Below are 22,598 nucleotides of genomic sequence, written 5' to 3' on the forward strand. Positions count from 1 at the left end.
TAACACGTAGATATTGTATTTAGTGTTTTGGTAGGTTTATTTGTGGTGATGTCAAACAAAGCTCGATGTATGCGCATCTAATTTGGCGTCTGAGCGCGTCTCCGCTGGACGCCGGCCGCCTGCCGCAGCGCAGCCTTTCGCAACCCGTACTCTCTTATCGCTATGCGTTTTTACTGCGAACACTTTGTTGTCGCGGCGTTCCGAGACTTTTTGCACACTCATCAATTTCCTCGCCTCGCAGATTGATTTATTCATGAAAGCTCTTTCGTCCTCACGCAGGAAGTGCCTTTTTTCGGTCGATGCGTCGCTGAAATTTGTAATGAAGTTCATTGGAAAACAATGTGTTATTTATTTAAAAAAAGGTAAATGTCAGCATATTGTGGTAAACTGCAGCCGTTCGCACGAATTGTACAAGAGTCGCGTGTTTCGAAACCGTAACAAGCTTTCGATAAGGACAAAACGTCAAGTGTGAGCTAACAAAGGATAGTTGAAATGACAATAGAGAGCAACGTCGCAAATGTAAATTGTGCCTGGAATCACTTAGGAACATCAGATAGGCGAGCGCCGCTTCGACCGATCCGTCACTGTCGGCCTGCGTTTGCATTACACGGCCTTTATCGGAACGAGCTCGGTTTAAATCGCAACATCGACGAAGCTGTTTTCCAAATTGTTTTCAATAAGCTTTTAGTAATGGTGTAAGCGCAAATCTATATCTACCGGCACAACCGGCATTACTGTCTAAATAAGGTCGGAGGATTTATTAGAGTATTAAATATTTCATAATAATTTATTGCCTTTTATCATGTTACGTAAGTTAATGCGGGCATTAAAAAGCCAATAATAACATCACCGTTCGCTAGTGTCAATTTCCCTTTGTTTGTCATGGGCGTCGCGAGCGGCGTACGGCGTGTCGTGACGGCGGAGAGCTGCGTGCGAGCGGCGCCGCTAACGACTCGTGGCACGCGATGACCGCTAAATTAGCGGGGTTTTCCTTCCGCTCAGTCGCGAGCTCAGGAAATCGCGAGAAAACACAGTTTTTCATTGCGCACTACAAACTGGATCTCCACGCCTTTATGTAACCACGCCGCTGACAAGCTTTACTGGCTGTGCAATTAAGATTTCCACTTTTTGCACACTTTTATTGCTTTACTTCATGGAAACTTTATTGTCAAGAACATGTATCCGTAGATATGTATCTCAGAGAAGAAATCGCAGTTTTTCTAAATGTTGTAAACCAGATCTCGTTTTGCGTTTTATTCTCAAAAAAGCATTAAGACGACTCGCCTACTGGGCTACGGCGCGATACGCGAGTTGTAGGGGTTATCTTCATCTCGGACACACATGAAGGTGTCGTACATGTCATGCCGCGGTCGTTTCGGCGGCGGGCGACTCCGATTATGAGCGATGTTTTAGTTTGATAATGTTCGCCAGGTTTTCCCCGTACGGTTTCAAGTACCACTTGGAGACGGCCAGCAGCAGCTCGCAGCGACGCGAGGACGACCGCATCACCTATATCAACAAGGGACAATTCTATGGCATCACGCTCGACTATACACATGATCCGGATAAACCGCTCAAAAATCAAGCAGTCAAGGTAAGTTATATTATTTTAACATGTAACAAAGGAGAAAATTAACAACTAATAGAAGTTGATTTTCAAAAAAGATTCACTCATTTTATTGCTCGGATTTAATATTCAAATCAAACGAATTGTTCTCCTTAAGTAATATACTTAGCTCTTTATAAAAGATAGGTATGTACTAGAAATATAATTAATCGTGTTAAGGTTTTATTTAGTTGTTAGCAAACATAAGATTAAATATGTAGTAAATATAGCGTCAATATTGTTTTAGCTTCAAAAATCAAAGGTTTGATTGATTTACATCCATCCACGTACAAATCCATACCTAATCTACAATGATATTATTATCACCACTGTCAGTCAAATTGTCGGACAAGTTTCTATAAAATTCTTCGATTACTTTCTATAAATAAACGTACGATTTAATTACTAGTGGTATGACTGACGTAAAATCTTATCCTTTGGCTTAGCAAAGTAATCTGCGAATTTGAATATACATGGCAAAATACAAACGGCCAATAAGGGATAACGATCTGTTTTATGTTCTAATAAACAGACACACACAGTAACATCTATGTATATACTCAAACTGCGTTAGTAAGCTTATTATTGAAATCAATGAGTTTGTTGGCTGCATAACGGTTAGCAAACGGCCGGATGTTTGCCTCTTAGACCTTAGAAAGTTATACTCAATCATTTAGGGAAGGTTGTACCATCATACATTAAATTTCTTGGAAATGGGCAGACATTAAATTAAATAACCGTACAGACGAGCCGCGTATAAAGATTATAATACGAAATAACCACATATAAATTACTCGGGATAATTAATTGTCATACGGAAAAAGGTTACACTGCAGACTGAGTCTCCCAATCTCATAATTCTACGAAGGAACAAGCATACTATTAGTTAAAGTGTTTACTTTGAAAGGATTTGATAATAGTTATTTGAGTAATAAAAGAATATGTATTGGTAGATAATGCAAGTGCCGTGTGGTTCCCGGCACCAACACAAAAAAGAATAGGACCACTCCATCTCTTTCCCATGGATGTCGTAAAAGGCGACTAAGGGATAGGCTTATAAAATTGCGATCCTTTTTTTTAGGCGACGGGCTAGCAACCTGTCACTATTTGGATCTCAATTCCATCGTGAGCCGAGCAGCTGAACGTGGCCATTCAGTCTTTTCGGGACTATTGGCTCTGTCTACCCCGTAAGGGATATAGACGTGACTATATGTATGTATGTGTATAGATAATCTTTCACGATAGACATGTTATCTCATAGCAGAAAACAAGTACAGTTAATGAACAGTATTTTCATGTCACACGTTAAGCTAGTAGGTAAGGTTCCTTCGTTTACGTAAATAATCTAGATAGCAGTGCACTGGACTTTTTGAAATCGGTTAAAAATAAAACATCGGTTGTATGTAACTTGAAGCATCGTCTTCGATCGTGAAACGTGTACTATGAAGGTAAGTACTACGTACATAGTTCGGTGACTGGCTAGCTGCCGACATCTCAATTAATTACTACAAGACATTGTAAGTATTAAATGTACAAATGATGGCTTCTGTGCGGAAATATAATCGATGTTTGTTCGATATTTATGAGCGGAATGTATCGCGTATAATTTTATTGAGTAGCCCACGCGCGCCCACGTCGCCACTCTATCGTCACTTACGACCTAGGCACCATGCGTCAAAGCCACGTATTTGAATTTGTTTAAATATTACTTTTTTGAGGTTTAGCTATGATTCAATTGGTTAGTTTTGGCTTCAAATGTTGCGGAGGTCAGACGGGAATCATTTCATGTTACAACCTGATTTACCCAAATCACGATAATAGTCATAGGTTAGCCTTATATACCTTATAGGTTCCGAGTAAGGATTCCCAATATGAGGATGTTGCCAGGTATAACGCCAGGAGGAAAGAGAACCTTTTTTCAATACTACAAATATTTATAACTTAAAATGGTATCTTTTCTGAGATTGAAGAAATATCAAGTTTATAATTATATCATACTTATACGAAAGCAAAAAGATTATGAAACCACAACAAATGGCAAGAGCAGTAGAGGGTAGTAACCGCATTATGTGGTATCAGTTTCACCAAGCTTCTAGTGTTTTGAGCTGTATCTCAACTTTACTATCTTCACGGATTTTAAAAGGAGCGGCTTTTACATAAAAATATAGTTTTATTACTTGGAAAGTCTATAACATAAACACAATCACCCTAAATAAATAGTAATACACGTTATTGAGTGTCATCTTCATGTTATAAAAACTGTGATTCTATTACCATCATAATGACTTCATAGCGTGACAAATATTGATTGCTATCTCATGGGAATATTAGCTTAAAACAAAAGAGCCACATCGATACCCACGTGAGACGAGGCGCGTGGAAATCGGAAATCCCCTTGCACTATTGTTTCCTGACAACTTCCCTGGAAAATCATAACTCGTAACTTAGTCCATACAATTAAACTATGTTACTTTTTTACAATACACTAGATTTTCTAGAAAAACGGGAAAATCCAGATTTGGTAATCTAGTTAATCTCGGTCAGATAATTGACCTTAGTAAGTGATTAATATTGCATTGCTTTTAATTTTTTTTTCATTACGTACCTGTTTTGATCTACTTGTTGTTAAATCGTACAACCAATGCGTATATAAGCGAATTTATGAAATGCGTCCGATATTCAATAGTGTTGTGTTTTCCTTTTTCTTGCATCGTTGCATATTCAAGCGTGTTTCAATGGTTTTAGATCGGTATAATCGAAGATACTCGTAGTTACAATGCGACATACGTTTGAAGTTATTATTAAGGGAGTAAGTGGACCGGAGTCCGGCAGGACAGCCTAGCCGTATCGCATTCAATACTCGAGTAGGAACAGGCGGGCTTATCTCGCCGCAATCGAGTCGGCATTGTGCAGAGCAGCCGCGCCCGATAATTAAGACGACGCTTTTGACATTCGCCATATAGGAACACAATGACCGCCCCGGGAGTCCGCTCGGCTTGGATAATATCGCTTCCTTTAAACAATAACCGTTCTGCATTATGATAAAATAATTCCAATGTGGCAAACATTGTGTTTACTTAACGAGCGCAGTTTTCTCGTTCGTTATGCAAACGAAGTAACTGAGAACATTCCCCAAATGGTGTTAAGTCCTGCTGGAATTTTTTCCCAGGAATATGGTTTAATGATGCTAATAATGCCGTCCCTATAGCTAGGAAAGAAAATATAAATATAAAGTACTGAGTTGCAAAATAATATTCGAACTCGGATATTTTGAACAGGTAAGTACTCTTTCGAATCGGTTACCGATTAGCTTGAATGAACTCTAACTCTGGTACTTATTTTTATTTGTGTAAAGAATTGATAAACTAACATACATAGTTCAACTGAAAAACAATTTTAAGTTACTGAAAATATTAACAGCACGCAATACAAAATACGATGTGCATGTAAAAATTGTAAAGAACTAAAATAAAGAATAAAGATTGAGATTTTGGTACTTGTGGCTGGCGGGTTTGTAATTGGTGGGCTGCTAAGTACGCCGCCCTTGTTTTACATGCAACGTAGTTTATTTCGACAGCAACGACACGATATCATCTTTTTGCAAGTCAATTTCCGTCTTAAAATCACAGTACAATGAAAATCATCTTGAAGATGGACTTAATGTTTTTTTTTCTCATCATTACTTTTCAAACAATTTATTTTTCAAACTTTATTACTATGACTACTTTCTTGCTATCATCCTTTCATTATCCCAGTTGTACCGTCCATCGCTATGGCGGATGCAGTACACTGGAGTTCGTTCAACCAATTTTTGTCTTAACAACTCATTCAGCAAATTATAGTACCACTTAAGTTTCGCACGCTACTTGTAAGAGATTTTTACATTTAAATTAAATGACAAATTTCATTTTAAAATGCTATCAAAAGAGACGTTACCACTTGAATAGATGAAATGTGTCTCGCCCCTTAAAATATACATGATGTAAAAACGGCCGATCAATCAAAGAATATAGTGGCAATTAATCATTGCTAGCGACATGGTTCCGTTGTTTGATATTCTGTATATGTGAAGGGTTGCGCGAAAGTAAAAATTTTAATATGATTAATGTCATTATTCATTAATCACTGTTGCAATATTGTGCATATAATAAAGAATGCACAGATGTCAATAACGACGTTGAAGGTTTTCTCAGCATGTTTTTAAAATACCGTGCTTGTAATAATGGAAACTAAACTTGCAACTGTAAACGTCATTTCTTGGTTAAAGTATTCTGATATAAAATAATCATAATATTATATTAATCATAATATAATTATAGAATTTCGAAGTTTATTCGAAATATAAATTCAGTTTATTGTTTACTAGCGACCCGCCCCGGCTTCGCACGGATGCACAGCCGATACTAAATATATCTCTATTAGAACTTACTAAAGGACTGCCCGCAAAGCGGCTAAGTCTTGCTTACTTCGCAACGGGCCGTGCAGCAGAAATCGTAATATTTTAATTTCACTACAACTTCAAAACCAAACGTCCAATTTTAATCATTAAGACCAAATATTATCTTCATAAACTGTACTTATTGATGAAATTATTTATTTTGATAAGGATTAATAGCATGAGTAAAAAAAACGCGTTTAAATGTAGACCAAAAAAAATTCAAGATTTTTAAATAAAAATGTGGTTGTTGTGCCTCACTCGACATAGATAGGTATAGTGTGTCGCGGACTTTTTTGTAGATATTTATAAGATCTACAATTAATTAAAACATTTTACGGTTCTATCTTTTGTAGTTTAGGCAGCGTACGCAAAATAAGTAACTTTTTGGTTGATTTTTTTCAGTTTGTGTCCTAAAAATCCAAATATACTACGGAACCCTATTTTTTTCCAAAATAAAATATAGTCTATGTTACTCGTGGATAATGTAGCTTTCGAATGGTGAAAGAATTTTTAAAATCGGTCCAGTAGTTTTTGAGCCTATTCATTACAACCAAACAAACAAACAAAGATTTCCTCTTTATAATATTAGTGTAGATGTAGATGATAGTTGAAGCCCACACGCAGGTATTTTTTATTAAATAAATTATTATTAAACTAATACGTTTCTACTACTCCGATAGGTATGTATAAAGTTGCTGTTTAATGTAAATCATTTGGTTCCCTTTTAATAGCGTAATTTGCATACCAATACCGATTAATACCATTTAGCGCTACTGATAAACTTTTCCGTTTAATGTACTTACCGATATCTACCTTCAGCTTTATATTCAAGTGACGATTAAACTGTATCTCGCGTGTCCAAAGTGCGTCTACTCATTGAGAGCATTTTTTACAAGAGTTTTTATCGCTACACTGACATCATTGTGTTCATGTTCACTTTCGTAGCAACGGAAACTCGCGTAACGAGACACTTCGGTGTTTTTGTACTCTTTTTACAATATTTTTCGATTTTAATGATTGCTCCCGTTTGCCTTTTTAGGTGATCGTTAATGATGCTTTTTGCACTCGGCATGTAACGCTTGATGAGGGATTATAATGGCTGCAGTGCATTCTGATCGTTCTGCCTTGCTCAATGTATATCGGTGCTTTGTCCCTGTCTACATTTCCGTTGCGGATTCAGTGAAGGGCTGTCATATGAGACGTATCGAGCGTTCGCACAAGAAGCACTCACGTGTAATGCATTTTTCGTAAGCAAGTCCTTAGAATGAGATGCGACAAATTTGTAAACAATCTGAAGGTGCTCATCATGCTAACAATCAATCATCTGTTGAAATGTCTCAATTTAAGTTGCACCCTTGTCTCAGTCTTTCCCGCGCTCTTTTCAAAGTCTCACCGCATAACAAAAAGTTAATGATTATGGATTGCAAGATTATGCAACTGAAATTTGTTCCTTGGTAAAAATATATTGTTTGTACAAAATTTGCATTTGTTAAAATAAATCTATATCATTTCCATAAAGTGTTTCCTTAGATATTTAACTAACGTTCCATTTGGAAAACTTAATGATTATCCTTTATTATAAATTACATAGGTATATAACATTTATTTTCAAATAAAAAAAATCAATTGAAGAATATTGGTGGGAGTTAGTGATAAATAAAATACTACAACAGGCTTATTAAAAGAAGTTTGGTATTTACTACTTTGGAATTTCGCCGCAGAATCATATTTATCAAGTCGCACCTTAATTTAATATGCTTTTTATGGTCTTCCTTATTTTTGAAAGCGTAATTTATGTGATTTTAATGTACGTAATTGCTTTTTTCTGACTTTTTGTTTTAATATTTCCGATAATACCATTCAGAGATAAAAAAATGGGGATTACTACACCGCAAATGAATGATCCCGTTAGCAATGGAAATTAAATTATATTGTTTTTACATGAGTCTTTCGGTATTTTCCGTGTGTTGGTTTTTATTATTTCTAATGTTAAAAACTACTTACACGATATGTAATTAATAATTCAGCAAATAATCTTTCAACTTATTCAAACCCTGGCCAGTGTGAATGTACCATTCTGAGGTCTGTTGTTTTTAAAGTATCCGTAAATTTTGATCATAAAAAATAAATCATATTGAACTCCAGATATCCAGATTTTTGTAGAATCAAGATTATAAGTGCTGGCTAAGCCTTTTCAGTTTGTTGCTACTACTGTAACCGTATTAACATTTGAGTTAATTAATTGGGATAAGGGAGTAAATATAGTTTTTGATTGAAACATTGGTATTGCACGAAGTTTGGCTACGGCAGGGTGGGCGCGCGCCGCTCGACCGAGCGTGAATTTTCCACGTTCGGTTTCAGGTTCGCGTAATTCCACTAGATAACTGTTACACTTTCGAAATATTACGTATAATTCGATAATATAACTTCACGTAACTGCTGAAGTACGTAATTCTTAATTAGTCCTCCTGTAACGTCAAATACTCAGTTAAATTTACTTTAATATGGACTCTCGCCTCCGCAATTATATATATATAAACCTTGTCACACATAACCTAGTTCATTATGGAGTATGTGACGAATTGTACTCTGTAACTCAAACTTTTAATATTGAGTCACCGAACAACTTTCACTTATAGTTTTAATTCTTCAACAAGGGTGACAGTGGATAGAGATAGAGCTGCGACACAAATGGCGTTACGTAAAGCGTGGTCCGTCATTGTCTCAATATTGGACTGTCTATGCGCGCGCGCATTTAACGTCAATCCTTGATAGTATCGTCATCAAATACCTCTGCCGTCAATAATTAGTAACTTATAGCTATAACAAACAAATGTGCAACATCAAGAGGTTTATTTTATTTTTAATATTGTAAATTGAATGATCGTATTCATTGACGTATAAAAGAATTCGTCAAACTGGTTGTCAAGCATAAAATCACCATGTTACCTTTGAGACAGAAAACGATTTGTTTACGGTATATTGGTATTTACACAGTTAAATTATTTCCTACAAACTTATAAAAAGCCATTGGGTTAATAACATATATTTGACTGGGAAACTCTTAAAGTATTAATTTGGGTTTAATTGGGACATTATAAACCATTAGACAGATAAGATTAATAATTTATTAATATTTAACCTCTCTGGAGATGAGATGAGTTCGGGTTTTATTTAAAAAGTTATTCGTGCTCCCCCTAACTGAAAACTACAAAACAGTACTGTTAACATTTAAGCAATAACATATTATTGCATGAAGTGTCAATTTTAATGCTCTCATTATTTTATGGTCAAGCAAAGCGTGATTGAAGGCTGTGCTCTAAGCGGTAGGTAGGGCGTCTTAAGCCGCGTCACAGCCGGCCCGAAGCCCTGCACTTTACAATCTGACATTTCCTTTCGACATTAAAACAGATTACTGTTACGACGCGACTTCGGATGTTAATCCGACGCCCAATGGATTGCGGGAATTGGTTCGATTTAATCGAGATTTAGCGGTTGTTGGCGCTCTAAGATTCATCAACATTTTTATATGCTATTAGTATTAGAAATAGCTAGTTGGACAAAATTTCATTCGTGTGAAAATACTATTTTTACAATTCCAAAGTCAGGAGTACGTACAGGAAAACAGTAATAATATCAATCTAACATGATACATTTAACTTCAAGCAATGTTCCTAGTAAGTGTTGCTATTAGGCTATTGAAACTAATATCTGGGCATTTAATATTCAATTAGGGGCGGCGACCCTAGCGCCGGATGCAAGGCAATTTGTCCGCGGGCGGATGTTCGCCTGCGCTTCTCCAGCAATATTGTTAGCCCCAGGCACCCTGCACGTAGAATGCAACAACTAACTTTGTAATAAGTTAACCATCCACTTTTACTATAGAAATAATATTTTTTTTACTACAACACAAAATGTCATTGAACATGACATTTCGGTCATTTGTAAGAAATGTAAGAGCAAAAGAACACCCCATTTTAAATTTTTACTATATTTTATTCTGACTACTGATTTAAGCGCATAAAATACCTAACTATATGCGTGCTTAGAAAGTTGTTGGAGGCAACACTATCATCGCAAATTTTCTAACCACATAGGAGTCTGAAAAGGATCTAAAATTAACGAAAATATTGAATACTATATTACGGTAATATCATAGGCAGAGCTTTTTAACAGATAACTATTAATAATCCTTTATCCATAAATGAAATGCAAAAATTGTCACCAATTTATTTTACCTGATGTGAAATAAATACCGACACGCAGATCGTAGGCAACCGCGCTGCAGTTACACCCACAGTTCCGCTCAGAATTTATGTTGAAACCGACATTCACTGCGGACACTCGCAGCAAATAACCAAGGCGTTAAAACAACTAGCACACTTAACAAACAGACGTATCCGTATCAGATATAGCATATCGAGATGGCAGGACATTACTTCTGCTCTATCGATAAAGCTCAACGGTAAGCGAAATAGTTTTGCCACGCTGGGAACATAAATAATTGTCATAAAACAGATAGGGCCTGATGGATGAGCACTGCGGCGGTACTGCGAATAACAAGGAAGCCTGACAACGAGCAAAAAGTCGTCCAGAGAGGACGGTGCATGCGTTCGGTGGAAGGTGGCCGGCGCTCACGCAACGTTACGTAACCATTGCATGCTTTGTTTCATATAAACTTATTATGATGAAGAATAAAATCAAGTATGCTCCAATAAACGAACGCATGCCTTATGTAAAGATTGTTTAATGCGAAACGCTTGAAGATACATTCTAAGTTACTGTTTCATTGATTTTTAACGACATCATTAACTTACAATTTATGTTTAACATTAAGACAGGTGCGTAAGACATAACGGGCTCCTACTCGTGGTCTCGTAGAACAACGACAGTATCAATGAGAAATTGTCATCGATAGACGACTAAAGTGGGTACACGCTCGGCCGCTATAAATACTTAATTAGATAAATTTATCTCTAAACTGCTTTTGTTACTTAGCTTATTTTCAACAGATTTGTTTCAACGTTAGCTGTAGTCAATGGCTATGGATAAAACGACCAGATATAACAAAAATAAACATTTCTAATTTAAAGTATATTGACTTTGTATAAGCATTAGATACCCACATGTTACTACTTATTTTATGAATTCCATTTAAAACAAACGTTACATAAACAACTATCAGTGTCTATGAGCAGATTAATGATCGCGCGCTGTCACACGTGGACACGCGATACAGATCATCCGATTGCGTAGTTATATGTGAAATGTATGCAATTGCTTATTTATTCAAATAGAGTGACGAAATTAATGTGGACTGACTGTCAGAGCGTAATCGACGAGACACATAGTACAACGGCGGCGGCTGTGACACGACGCAGGAGAAAGCGTGCTTAATCAGATAACTCAGATTGTCAACCGCGCTCCTGAAATCGGGTCGAATGTCGATACACTCGATTAATTAATTGGCGGTCCGAAAAGTAGGAGGTAACTGGTCCGAGCAGCCAAAACTGTGGCTCTCTTGTGAAACATGTGCGCTGTTTTGTGCGAGGCAGCTAATTAAAGTGGGTGGACCAATAAATTCACATATGAATGTCACTTTTTGGATCATAATTTCTTATTAATTTAAATTTTTTGTGTTTGGTAATAAGTGAATACACAACCCGTACAAAAAATAAACTTATGATATTGAAATAAAAAAGAACATGCAATACTTTGTTAATTATTGAAAAACACTAATAAAACCCATCTTATATACACATCATCATATTGCCTTGTTAGATCTGAAATTTGAATTGAAATTGAATATTATTAACTAAGTCAAAGTTATAAGAGTTAGTTTGAAATCTCGTTTCTGATAAATTGCGTAATTCAAAACATTTTAGTTTGTTAGTTGCAATTACAACAATGTGTCTTTGTCATGTAACAATAGCAAACATTATTTTGTTCAATTGTAACTTAAAATAGGCACTAAATTACGTAAACCATTAGGTACTACAGAACCAATAAATTAGTTTGCAACTATTTATGACTCATTAATATCAATACTATAAACAGGAGTAATCAAACCTAGTTTTCACTTAGCTGCTGGTGTCAGTTGCACAAACAATAAAACTATTATCGTTCAATAAACTCTAAATTTTAATACCCAGTGTCATATCTACTAATTTGAATACCATGTTAGTCGCGATAGTATATAATCTGGAATTTACAGTTACCAAATGTATTATGTATTCCGTCAAACATCTGGCTGCGGAATTCTAATAAAGCTGTAAATTTTTATATAAGTATTTTATAAACGACGGGACTGTAGGTAGATGCCAATGTACCGTTTTCTTATATATTCTTACATGGGTCATCTAATATATGCAAAATTCCGGTGAAAATAAGTCACCAATCTAATAAGAGAAAGTACATATGATCCGTTTTTGTGGACCCTGATCAATCAGGGACCTGGCACACGAAGCGATTGGTATGCAATTATGATGCACGAAGAACGTATCTTATATTAAAATAAAGTCGCACTTTTACTGACCTCTTCCGCCATTATCACATAACCTTGCAGTGCATGTAATGTAAACTTAATCTCCCGTCGAATTCCTCATCTCTTATTATCTTGTTCTGTGCATATTCATGACTGTATAATGACATCTAAGTTTCATTTGCATTTAACATAAAAGTGTAGAAGCGAAGTAGTCAGGCGGGGGTGACGCGAACGAGACTGATTCTGATTACATGCAGCTCGCGAGGCAGGGCGCGGCTCGCCGTAGTTTCCCGAGCGTCGCCTCGCGCCGATCCATCAATGCGAGGCGACGATCGGCGGTGCTTTCTCGTCGTTAGCCCTATAAGGCTCGGCTGCCACCACGCCTCGCGCAAGCCACTTCTTTTTCTCTTCATTTTCTAAGTTGCAGACGATAGAAATCGTCTTAACAGCATATTTCGCTTTTTCAATGAACGGAAACGGTCGAAAGATTTCACGTGAGTTTAAAAAAGCACTTAAATGCGTATGAAATTAAGATGCTCGCCGTAACAGCGTAATCGCTCTCGTTTAGCTTAATAGCTGAGAAATGCGGACCGGCAGTTGCATTTAGCGCATTCGCAAAATGTATGCTGCTGCAACTTCAACATTGTGTAAATTAGCAAAATGATTTATCAGGATACGTAGATAAGTTGATAATAAAGTTATTTTATCACTATAATTACGATACTTTTTTAAATGAACGAAGAATAGAACAAAAATGTATAAAGATAATAAGTATGTGATATTACCTAATAAGGTGGGACGGAACAAATTTTATTAAAAAAAAATACTTTTAAATAAACAGGCGTACTTAATAACATTTCTCTCAATAATATAACGTATTAAAATATTATAAGATTTCAATAATTAAGGAAGGCTAAAACAGGCAGTCTATTCAAAATATTAGGAGCGTATAATTTTTTTACATAACCGTCATAAATAAATGACATATCACTTGCAAATGTCAATTTATATAATCTCGATTATCCATTATTGTTACAGAGCGTGGTAATGCTAATGTTCCGAGAAGAAAAATCGCCTGAGGATGAAATAAAAGCCTGGCAATTTTGGCACGGCAGGCAGCATTCCGTCAAGCAGAGGATATTAGACGTCGGTAAGTATCTATTACTGGTAAACTCTACATTTCCTATTGCGTGCGTTAGTAACGAACGTCATTAAGGTGATGGCTGTGTGAATACAATGAGTGGCGGGTTTTTGCACGAGTGCAGCTATCAGTCGGTAGCGCGTACAAGCACCCGAGACACGATATTTACTTCACAAAAACGTGCTCGAGGCGACACAGTAACATGCCGGAGAAGTTGCGTGCTACGGGGTCGGAGGCGGCGTCGTGCGGCGGTAGCGGCGGCACGCAGGGCCTAATTATCGTGCTGGAGGCAGATAGCCGAGGAGACGCGCCCGCGCACCCCGCTGCCCACCATTATATCTCGTTAGAACATTTGCATAAATAACGCGCACGACGTCCGCGGCCCACACCGACCGCCGTACCTATCAATCGCCCCGGTTAAAAATAAACATCGGTGGCGCCTCCACCTAGACTCCCTTGCTTGCATCTAAATACCTTTAGCTGCTACTCTCATATTACATGCAGTCATAATGACATATTCTGACATTAACCAGATTGAAGATACAGAATTGAGCATCTTTTCTAAGAGCCGAGGCTTAATAAAACGATTACGAAGTTATCTGACGCAATGGGCTCTATGATCTCTGCGACTGAGTAACAGGAAATCGTTAAAATTCGTGAGAAAACTCAGTCCTAGCGATGTGTATAAACACTCAGTCCCGAGTCTAATAAACGTTGACATTTGGCTCGATATGGCGGTTTGTAGAAACATTCAGTTTAGAATATGAGCGGCGGATGTCTGAAAAGCAGAAAGGAGATATAAGCATTCGTACAATATAGGCGCGCACGGACATAATTACTGCGATGATATCAGGGAGCTGCTCATTAGCATGTAAATTGCTTGATGAGTCTCAGCATGCGCCCGCGCAACGCTGCATGCTCGCATCTTCTCTTTAAACAAGATCAAACAAAAAAACATATTTATGTTTGTGATACTTACTACTAGCATCTTGTCTTTTTCAAAAATGTTTTAATAAACTTTTCACACATTAAAATGATTAAAATCCATAATCAACCCCGGTCCGGCTAGTCGAATCAACGTTTGTGTCATCATGGAATGTCTATGTATCTGTATACTGTTTATTAATCGCCGCTCAGAGTAAACAGCGCTGATATATGACACTTTACACACTAAACATTACTTAAGTTAGGCTCGAAGCATTTGTAATGAGTGACGCCGCAGCCAGAGTCTATAAATTAAATCTCAAGGAAAATAAAAACATGGAAGCCATTAATTCGCGCGGCCGGGCCAAGTTTAATGTCAAGGTTTTTAGCTTATCTCGATGTTAGTTAAGTTTTATTTCTTTTATCGTTGACGGTATTATTTAAAATGAAGCAATGTCTAAACATGTTAGGTACAATTTTTGTTTCGTTATTAATATTTTGGAAAAGAAACTTTTTTGTCAATCACAAAATAGCAAATAAATTTACAGCCTCACTGTAAATTTATTTGTTATGTTGTGATTGACATAACATACTTATTAAATACTGGTCCAATATTTAAACATAAACAACGTGGTTCCATTCTCACTTCAAATAATCATAGTAAGGACATAGCAAAATACATGGAACGATCTTGGGAGCAGCGTCAAGGGCGACATCGGACACCTGTGCGCAGGCGTGTGAAAGCGCGGCGTGCGAGGGTGAGCAGGGGAGGGGGGAGGCAGGTCCTGGCCGCGGAGAGAGGCCCGCAACGCACCGCGCCTCCACACAATGCCTTCTCCGGTTACTTACATCTTCGTGGATCGCGTGTCCACCACTGCTCCTCGCACCAAAGCGTCTTTGCCTTCACGCTTATTTCTGTTGACAGTTTTCGCTTATTACTACGCATCACTGATTCACCACCTGAATCCACTGTAACCCTTTGTTTAAATCACAAGTGATCATAATACGTCTCACAAATTCATTAAGGAATTCGAAATTTTATGCAAATGTTTTACGAATATGGAACATAAAAGTAACTGTCGCCATAGTTAAATATTTCATTATCTTAATTCTTCTATTAGTTATACCAATGAGCTCGTTGATGTCGTTTACCGTTAAAATTGAAATCGGATCCATCTAAAATATTAAGCAACGTTTGATTTGACTCTGTGATCCGATTGCGTATGACACACTACATAATTTCCAGCGTCGGCCGAGCCGTTACACATTTGAATAACGTCGGCTGATAGTTTTGAGTAGGTGTGTTGATGTGAGGAACAGGATGGAATAGACTCGTAAATAGTTAGAGTGTGAAACAATAAGGTAGAGCGCGGCGAGGGCGGGCGGCGTCCTCCGCGGGCCATAAACACATCAGCTGGAGCCACGCGGCCGCACAGATCGCAGCCAGGCTCCGGCCGATAATACGCCGCCCACGCCACCGCACTCACTATCACAGGAACTATTTGCTTGCGCAGACAATGTGGCTACAATAAATTTAAATAATAAACAAATTTTCTCCGTTACTGTGACAAAATGCATTAAATGATTAAATAAAAGATTGATCAAACAACAGAATAATAAATGTTCATATTTCGGTCTACATAGGTATTTGCAGTAATTATAGTACTTAATGTGTATAAAACGAAAATGTTTTGTCATGCATAATTACAATAAATAAACTGAATTTATCACTGTCGTAAAGTGTTACGCCTACAATGCTTCTGCAATTTACCACGTTATACAGTTGTCACGAAATAAATCAAAATCTAATAAGAATATCGGTGACAACAAGTTACCTGTATCTACCTATATTTCAGACAATAATGATGAAATTCGATTAACATATTGAGATTTAGAAAATTGCTAATGAAAATTTAGAAAATTACTAATGCAAATGAACATATTGAGATTTAGAAAATTACTAATGAAAATGTAATACAATTTATACACCTATCGTCGTATTTATGAGGTTAATTTGCTTTTGATTGGAAATGAACTAAATTTAAAACTGTTTTTCAATTTCATTAAAATTATGTATGTTATATGTTACGGTAACGTAATAAATGTAACATCAATTATGATACGAACTCGACAAGACCGTTTTCTACATAAAAGTCGTTTGAGTTTCCTGTTTCTTTTTTCATTCATTACGTTTATCGGCATGAATAAGGGGCCATTCTGAATGCAAACTAGTAGAAGTTAATTTCCCGCGTCAATTTGTTCTTCGATTGGTATTAAGTGGGTACATACTAATTACCATAAGCCTCCATCCAGGGGACAGAAGTGGAAACATTGCAATCGCTGATAAATCGATCCTATCACCTGATTATTCACGCCCAGCAAATAAATTTCCGTCGCCGATGACGTATTGTGCGTTGATATCTTAATCGAAATCTCCGCCGCCATTACAACACAGTTACCCGAAGACAAGATTAATGACAATTTGTTGTTTTGTTGTAGACACTAAGAACAGCATCGGGCTGGCCGGCTGCATCGAGGAGGTGGCGCACAACGCCATCGCCGTCTACTGGAACCCGCTCGAGAGTGCCGCAAAGGTTATCTTTTACATTTTTTATTTCATACTTAAATTTTATACGTACGATAACATAAAGATGACTGAAGCTCGTCTTGAACATAATAACCTCCAAGAAGTGCACAGTGAATTAATAGACTAAATAAACATATTAGCAACATTATTTGAAGTCGTTTTAAACTTGCATAGGTACGTAAATATAGTCACGTCTATATCCCTTCTAGGGTAGACAGCTGAACGAGTTTTCCAGTCTTTTTAAGACTGAAACCACGTTCAGCTGTATGGCTAAATGATGGAATTCAGACTCAAATAGTGACAGGTTGCTAACCCATTGTCTACAAGAAGAATCCAAAGTTTATTAGCCTTTCTTTTAGTCACCTTTTACGACATCCATGGGAAAGATATGGAGTGGTTTTCTAAATTTTCTATATCTAATTTGATTAGAATTCTAATTGAACGAAAAACTAATTGAATTATTGGTTTGGAGATAAGAAAGCCTTTTTAATTTGATTTACTGTTGGGATTTATTTCTTTAAGCAAATAAAACTCATGAGAATGATCTCAGACGCATTGAAGCAACTGTTTTTCTATTTAATACTAGCATTTTCCCGCGTCTTCCTCCGCGTGATCTAGTTTGTTGTTCTTTCTTAGGGCCCACTCTGTTTCTGTACTAAATTCCATTAAAATTGGTTTAGTGGTTAAGGCGCGTAAGCGTAACAGATAGTGAATTTCGCATTTATAATTAGGGTAGAGGTCAATCACTTTGTGAAGGCATTGCAGTAATTTAAATAATGATATTAACACTGTATTATAAAAGCTTAGGTATATAAAATTACACAGCGAGTACTTACTACTTACAACAAGACAGAAGCAAATGCCTCATCAATAATATTACCTTCTAGAATAAAGGCTTATCAATATTCATTAAACAATTAATGTCCATCGTGAAGTCGCCTCGTACTGAACTGTATGCTAATATTATTGTTTAAATTAATACCTGCTCAAAGTAACTTCTGGTACTTACTAATGTAGTTTTGAACTAAGAAGTTCAAAATTTCGATCAAGATGTAATGAAAAAGAAAGGAATGAGGAAATATCATGAGGAAAACTTTTCTCATTAATGTATTTCATGCGCCTAGGATGATGAGGAAAAAACTCAATCTTTAGTTCGTACGACTAAAAAATTTTATGATTATTTAAAATTACTTAATGTTTGTGGTTAGTTATCGATATCTGTAATTATTTATTGTTGGCTAGTGAAACCGTAGCGGATGCGAGTCGTTTGCGACAGATAATATACGCTCGGACAGTGATCGGTGGCGGTGTCGGCGGAGAGGAAAAACGCGAGGGGGTCATTTGCATAGTTCGCGTAATGAGCACCGGCCCGCCCCGCGTCGCTTGCTGCACTAAAAACACCCTACTCGATTATACCCTTATATTGCCTGCTGAATGAAACTCATTCAGCCCATAGTGCCTTTTTATATCCACGCAAAGCGACAGGATTCTTGGCGCCTGTTGTCGCGGTCAGGATGTATGTTCTTGTAATGCATAGGAATATACTTATTAATATTGCAATTTCCATGGCTTGTTTTATAAATTGTCTTCGGAAAAGTACTTCACTGAGATAATAGAAAATATGTCAACGTCAATTTCATAATCATCTTTTTCTTTCAGATTAATATTGCGGTTCAATGCCTGAGTACGGACTTCAGCAGCCAAAAGGGAGTTAAGGTAATATTAATTTTCTTTAACAACAAGTGCCTTTTATTACCTACTTTTTTACTTCTACGCCTTACAGTACAGACCGTTAATTTTATTTTTGTAATTATCAAAGTAATATCAAAACTATAAAGGCAATGTTTGTATTTCTGACCTAACAAACATAAACATTTAAAACACATGTATTACTTATAACACAAAGACATTGAAAGTTCACTGCTCCACAGTTACCTGTAATTACAAAAGTAACACCTGATTGCAATTACAATCTAGTTTTCTTGCAAAAAATGTATAGAATGATGTTTGGAATGTAAATATTTACTAGGTAGTATACCTGTGGGAAATTGGACGCTGCAAGCGATTTTATCTACGAAGCAATTTTTATTTTAGATGCAAAATGTTAATTAACTTTACCGCACTGAAAGTATGTAAATGAATATTACGATGCGTAGACGTGAAGGCACGAGGTCGGTAACCGCGTTGTCACCGGAGATGCCTCGATACCACGGTGCATGGGTGCTTAACGCATAGTCGGTAGCGAAATATAATTCGTGTGTTTGGATCATTATTTTTAAATATTAAAATGTAAATAGTTATACATAATAAAGTGTTCTTTCTTGGAAGTTAAATATGTATTCCATATTATTGTATTATATGTATTTCATACACAAGAAAGAAAATATACATTCAGCAATAAGTATAATATTGAATATTCAAATACTTCTTGAAATTCATTGTACAGAAAACGGTACTTTATTAGCCCTTAAGAATTTTTTTTATAAGATACGTATTTTGAAATTCTCAAACTATTTTAATTTGAAATAAGAAGTTGCGTTCAATAAAAAGAATATGCATGTACACTTACCTATCCATTAAAGAAACATTAATTATGGCGATACATTTTATGAACATTCTGAAAACCGCTACATCTTGCACCACGCACAGCGCAGTGCACCCTTCTACGTTTGATATCGAACGAGTCCGCTATCTGCCTCTCAATTATCCATCCAATACGCGATGAAGCTGCCACAAATTAAAGAAGGACAGATAACTCTATCAACTAAACTAAACATATTGTCGAATACAGATATAAAATACAGCCATGTTTATAATGTCATTGTATGATAGATGACGTTGTATCTATTGTAATTAAAAGTAAAAGCTTAAAGTACAATACTAATTCACAAAATAAAAATAATATTTATTTTTCTCATTTAAGCTTTATCTTTCCGTGCTTTTACAAGTTTATGAATGTACTGTGGACCTCGAATCAACGCAATTAAATCGTTTCAACGCAATTCGATTCAGACACGTGCATATTTTTCTTGTTTGTTAATTCGGAACTCATAATTGTTATTAAAACCTTTTTTGTTACGATTCCGTGACAGCCGTGCAATTCATGCGTAAAATCATTAGCCAAAAATATGATGATACCTAACTATTATACATTCACATTAAACGTGAACCTATACTTATTACGACTACACTAGAAACAAAATTCGGATGAATATGAATTTACAAATTTTATGCTAGGAAACCATATTATTAAGTACTTAATATTTTCATAGAGATCTTAAAAGTAGCAAGATGTAGTTTAATGCCTTGCCTAAAGAATAAAATACAAAATTTTTATTCATTATTATAGGATACAAAATTTTTGAATTGCAATTTTTCTTATATCGTTCTTGGTAAAAGAGAAGTTCTCTAACTTCACTTAACCTTTTTACAGGGTCTTCCACTTCACATTCAGATCGACACATTTGAGGATCCAAGGGACACGCAAGTCTATCATAGAGGATATTGTCAAATCAAGGTCTTCTGTGATAAGGTGAGTATCATATATAATTATTTGTATTTCAAGAATACTGACTCTTCTTTTACTTATTAATCATTCTTTTTAATTATATTTTAGGGTGCCGAAAGAAAAACGAGAGACGAAGAAAGAAGAGCAGCCAAACGGAAAATGTCAGCAACCAATAGGAAAAAATTGGATGAAATATACCATCCTGTCACAGAAAGGAGCGAGTTCTATTCAATGGCGGATTTGACAAAACCACCAGTTCTATTCAGCCCGGCTGAAGACATAGACAAGTTGGCTGGAATGGACATCCAGGGTTTCTACGGGCATGATGAAGCGTTAGCAGAAGCACATTTAAAAGGAGCATCACCATTCCTCCTGCACGCAGCCAAACCTCAAGCACCAGCCCTTAAATTCCACAATCATTTCCCACCAGATGCGCCAGCGTAAGTGAAAATTATTTCAATTGGTATATATACTCCTTAGATAACTTCTCTAATCTAACTAGCGTGTAATAACATTCTGTATAATAAATAAATTTGCGCACTCCAAAAATAAACAATTAACCAACTAATAAAGGGCATAATCTTTTTGATTTATATGTGGCACAAAAAAATGCGATACCTGTGTTTAATAAAAAAAAAATCTTCTTAAAGGTTTACTACTTGCCAACTTAAGCCAGCGCGCTTTACATGTCTTCAGTATCATTTAAATTAATTTTATTATCAGGTACCGATCCGATGTAGGTGGTTTATCGCCATACAGCGACCGTAAGGACTCGTTGGAGTTGGAGAGCGTGATGGGCAAGCGAGCCCGCACGTCGACGCCGCCGCTGAGCGAGCGCGTCATGTTGTACGTGCGGCAGGACACCGACGACGTCTACACGCCGCTTCATGTCGCGCCGCCTACCACGCAGGGACTGCTTAATGCTGTGAGTCACTCTATAATAAACTAAAAACACGCCACTTGATACCCTACCATCGAGTAAAGTATCGAGTGGTATACCGCACCAGGCGGTAGCACGAGAATAACCTTGGTGATGTCTGCTAACCGCAGAGTACGAGCGAGCGAGAAACTTCACAGCTTTCTCGTTTTATCGTCACTTTGTTTTCGTTTTTTATTTTGGAATATTGTTTGGTTTTTATTTAAATAACGAAAGGAATCGAGACGCTTCGTCCACGCCGCGGGCGCTGGCCCGCTTGCGCTTGCCGCCGCCTGCGACGATGCTGTAACCGATGTGGCGCTTTATAACCCCGTCTAATACAATACACACGATCATCATAACTGCATGTTGTAATTAACACCCGCGCGGCCGGCCGCTGCACCGGATACCTCTATAATGTACGTGCGCGAATCACAAATTTTCTCGAGAAACCACTAGACCGGTTACTATTCGTTCCGTTAGACGAGACGTCTCGGTTTAAAATGGCAAAGGCCCATTGTAATTTTTATATTTTGCTTATTTTCAGATTGAGAATAAGTACAAAATTTCAAGTTCGGCAATTAATAATCTTTATCGAAAGAACAAGAAAGGGTAAGTGGTTTTCATTGGCCTCAATAGTTTTGTTAGAGTGAACACCGGCCGCCTCGCGTTAATGGAGCATCGCTTGTCCAGAGGGCGCGCCACTAACTTCGCAATGCTTGTACCTTTATGACGCCAGTATCGCTGGCCGTTTCGGTAAATGACTAAAAGTTGCAATTGATCACTTAATCACCCAATCCTGATCGCCTACCTGCCCACATTTAATCAATACCCACAAACTTAATTTGCATTATTGCCAAGCACTTGCACTTTAATAATAAATAAAGCACTCAATAGTAATAACGTTGTTTACCTAAATATTAAATAGTAAATTGTGTCGGGTAAAGTATATTTAGTCTTTGATTAACAAGCGCGTTAACACTAATGCATATTT

The 22,598-nt window shown here is 36.9% G+C and overlaps 1 protein-coding gene across 3 annotated transcripts in view; it reads left to right on the forward strand.

Annotated features, from left to right (window-relative positions):
• The window catches only part of LOC106135498 (protein grainyhead), a 102,000-nt gene that overhangs the window by 77,023 nt on the left and 2,379 nt on the right, over positions 1-22,598 (forward strand). For 2 of the 3 annotated variants that reach the window (XM_013335815.2, XM_013335818.2), the window contains 8 exons: positions 1,432-1,594; positions 13,567-13,678; positions 17,093-17,187; positions 18,840-18,896; positions 20,614-20,712; positions 20,797-21,128; positions 21,412-21,613; positions 22,152-22,216. In XM_013335815.2, coding sequence (XP_013191269.1) covers positions 1,432-1,594; positions 13,567-13,678; positions 17,093-17,187; positions 18,840-18,896; positions 20,614-20,712; positions 20,797-21,128; positions 21,412-21,613; positions 22,152-22,216 — 1,125 coding nt within the window. The remainder of the gene's footprint in view (positions 1-1,431; positions 1,595-13,566; positions 13,679-17,092; positions 17,188-18,839; positions 18,897-20,613; positions 20,713-20,796; positions 21,129-21,411; positions 21,614-22,151; positions 22,217-22,598) is intronic. The other variant, XM_013335817.2, reaches the window with a different exon arrangement.

Source organism: Amyelois transitella, chromosome 3 (assembly GCF_032362555.1).
Source record: "Amyelois transitella isolate CPQ chromosome 3, ilAmyTran1.1, whole genome shotgun sequence".
NCBI classification, from domain to species: Eukaryota; Metazoa; Arthropoda; class Insecta; order Lepidoptera; family Pyralidae; genus Amyelois; species Amyelois transitella.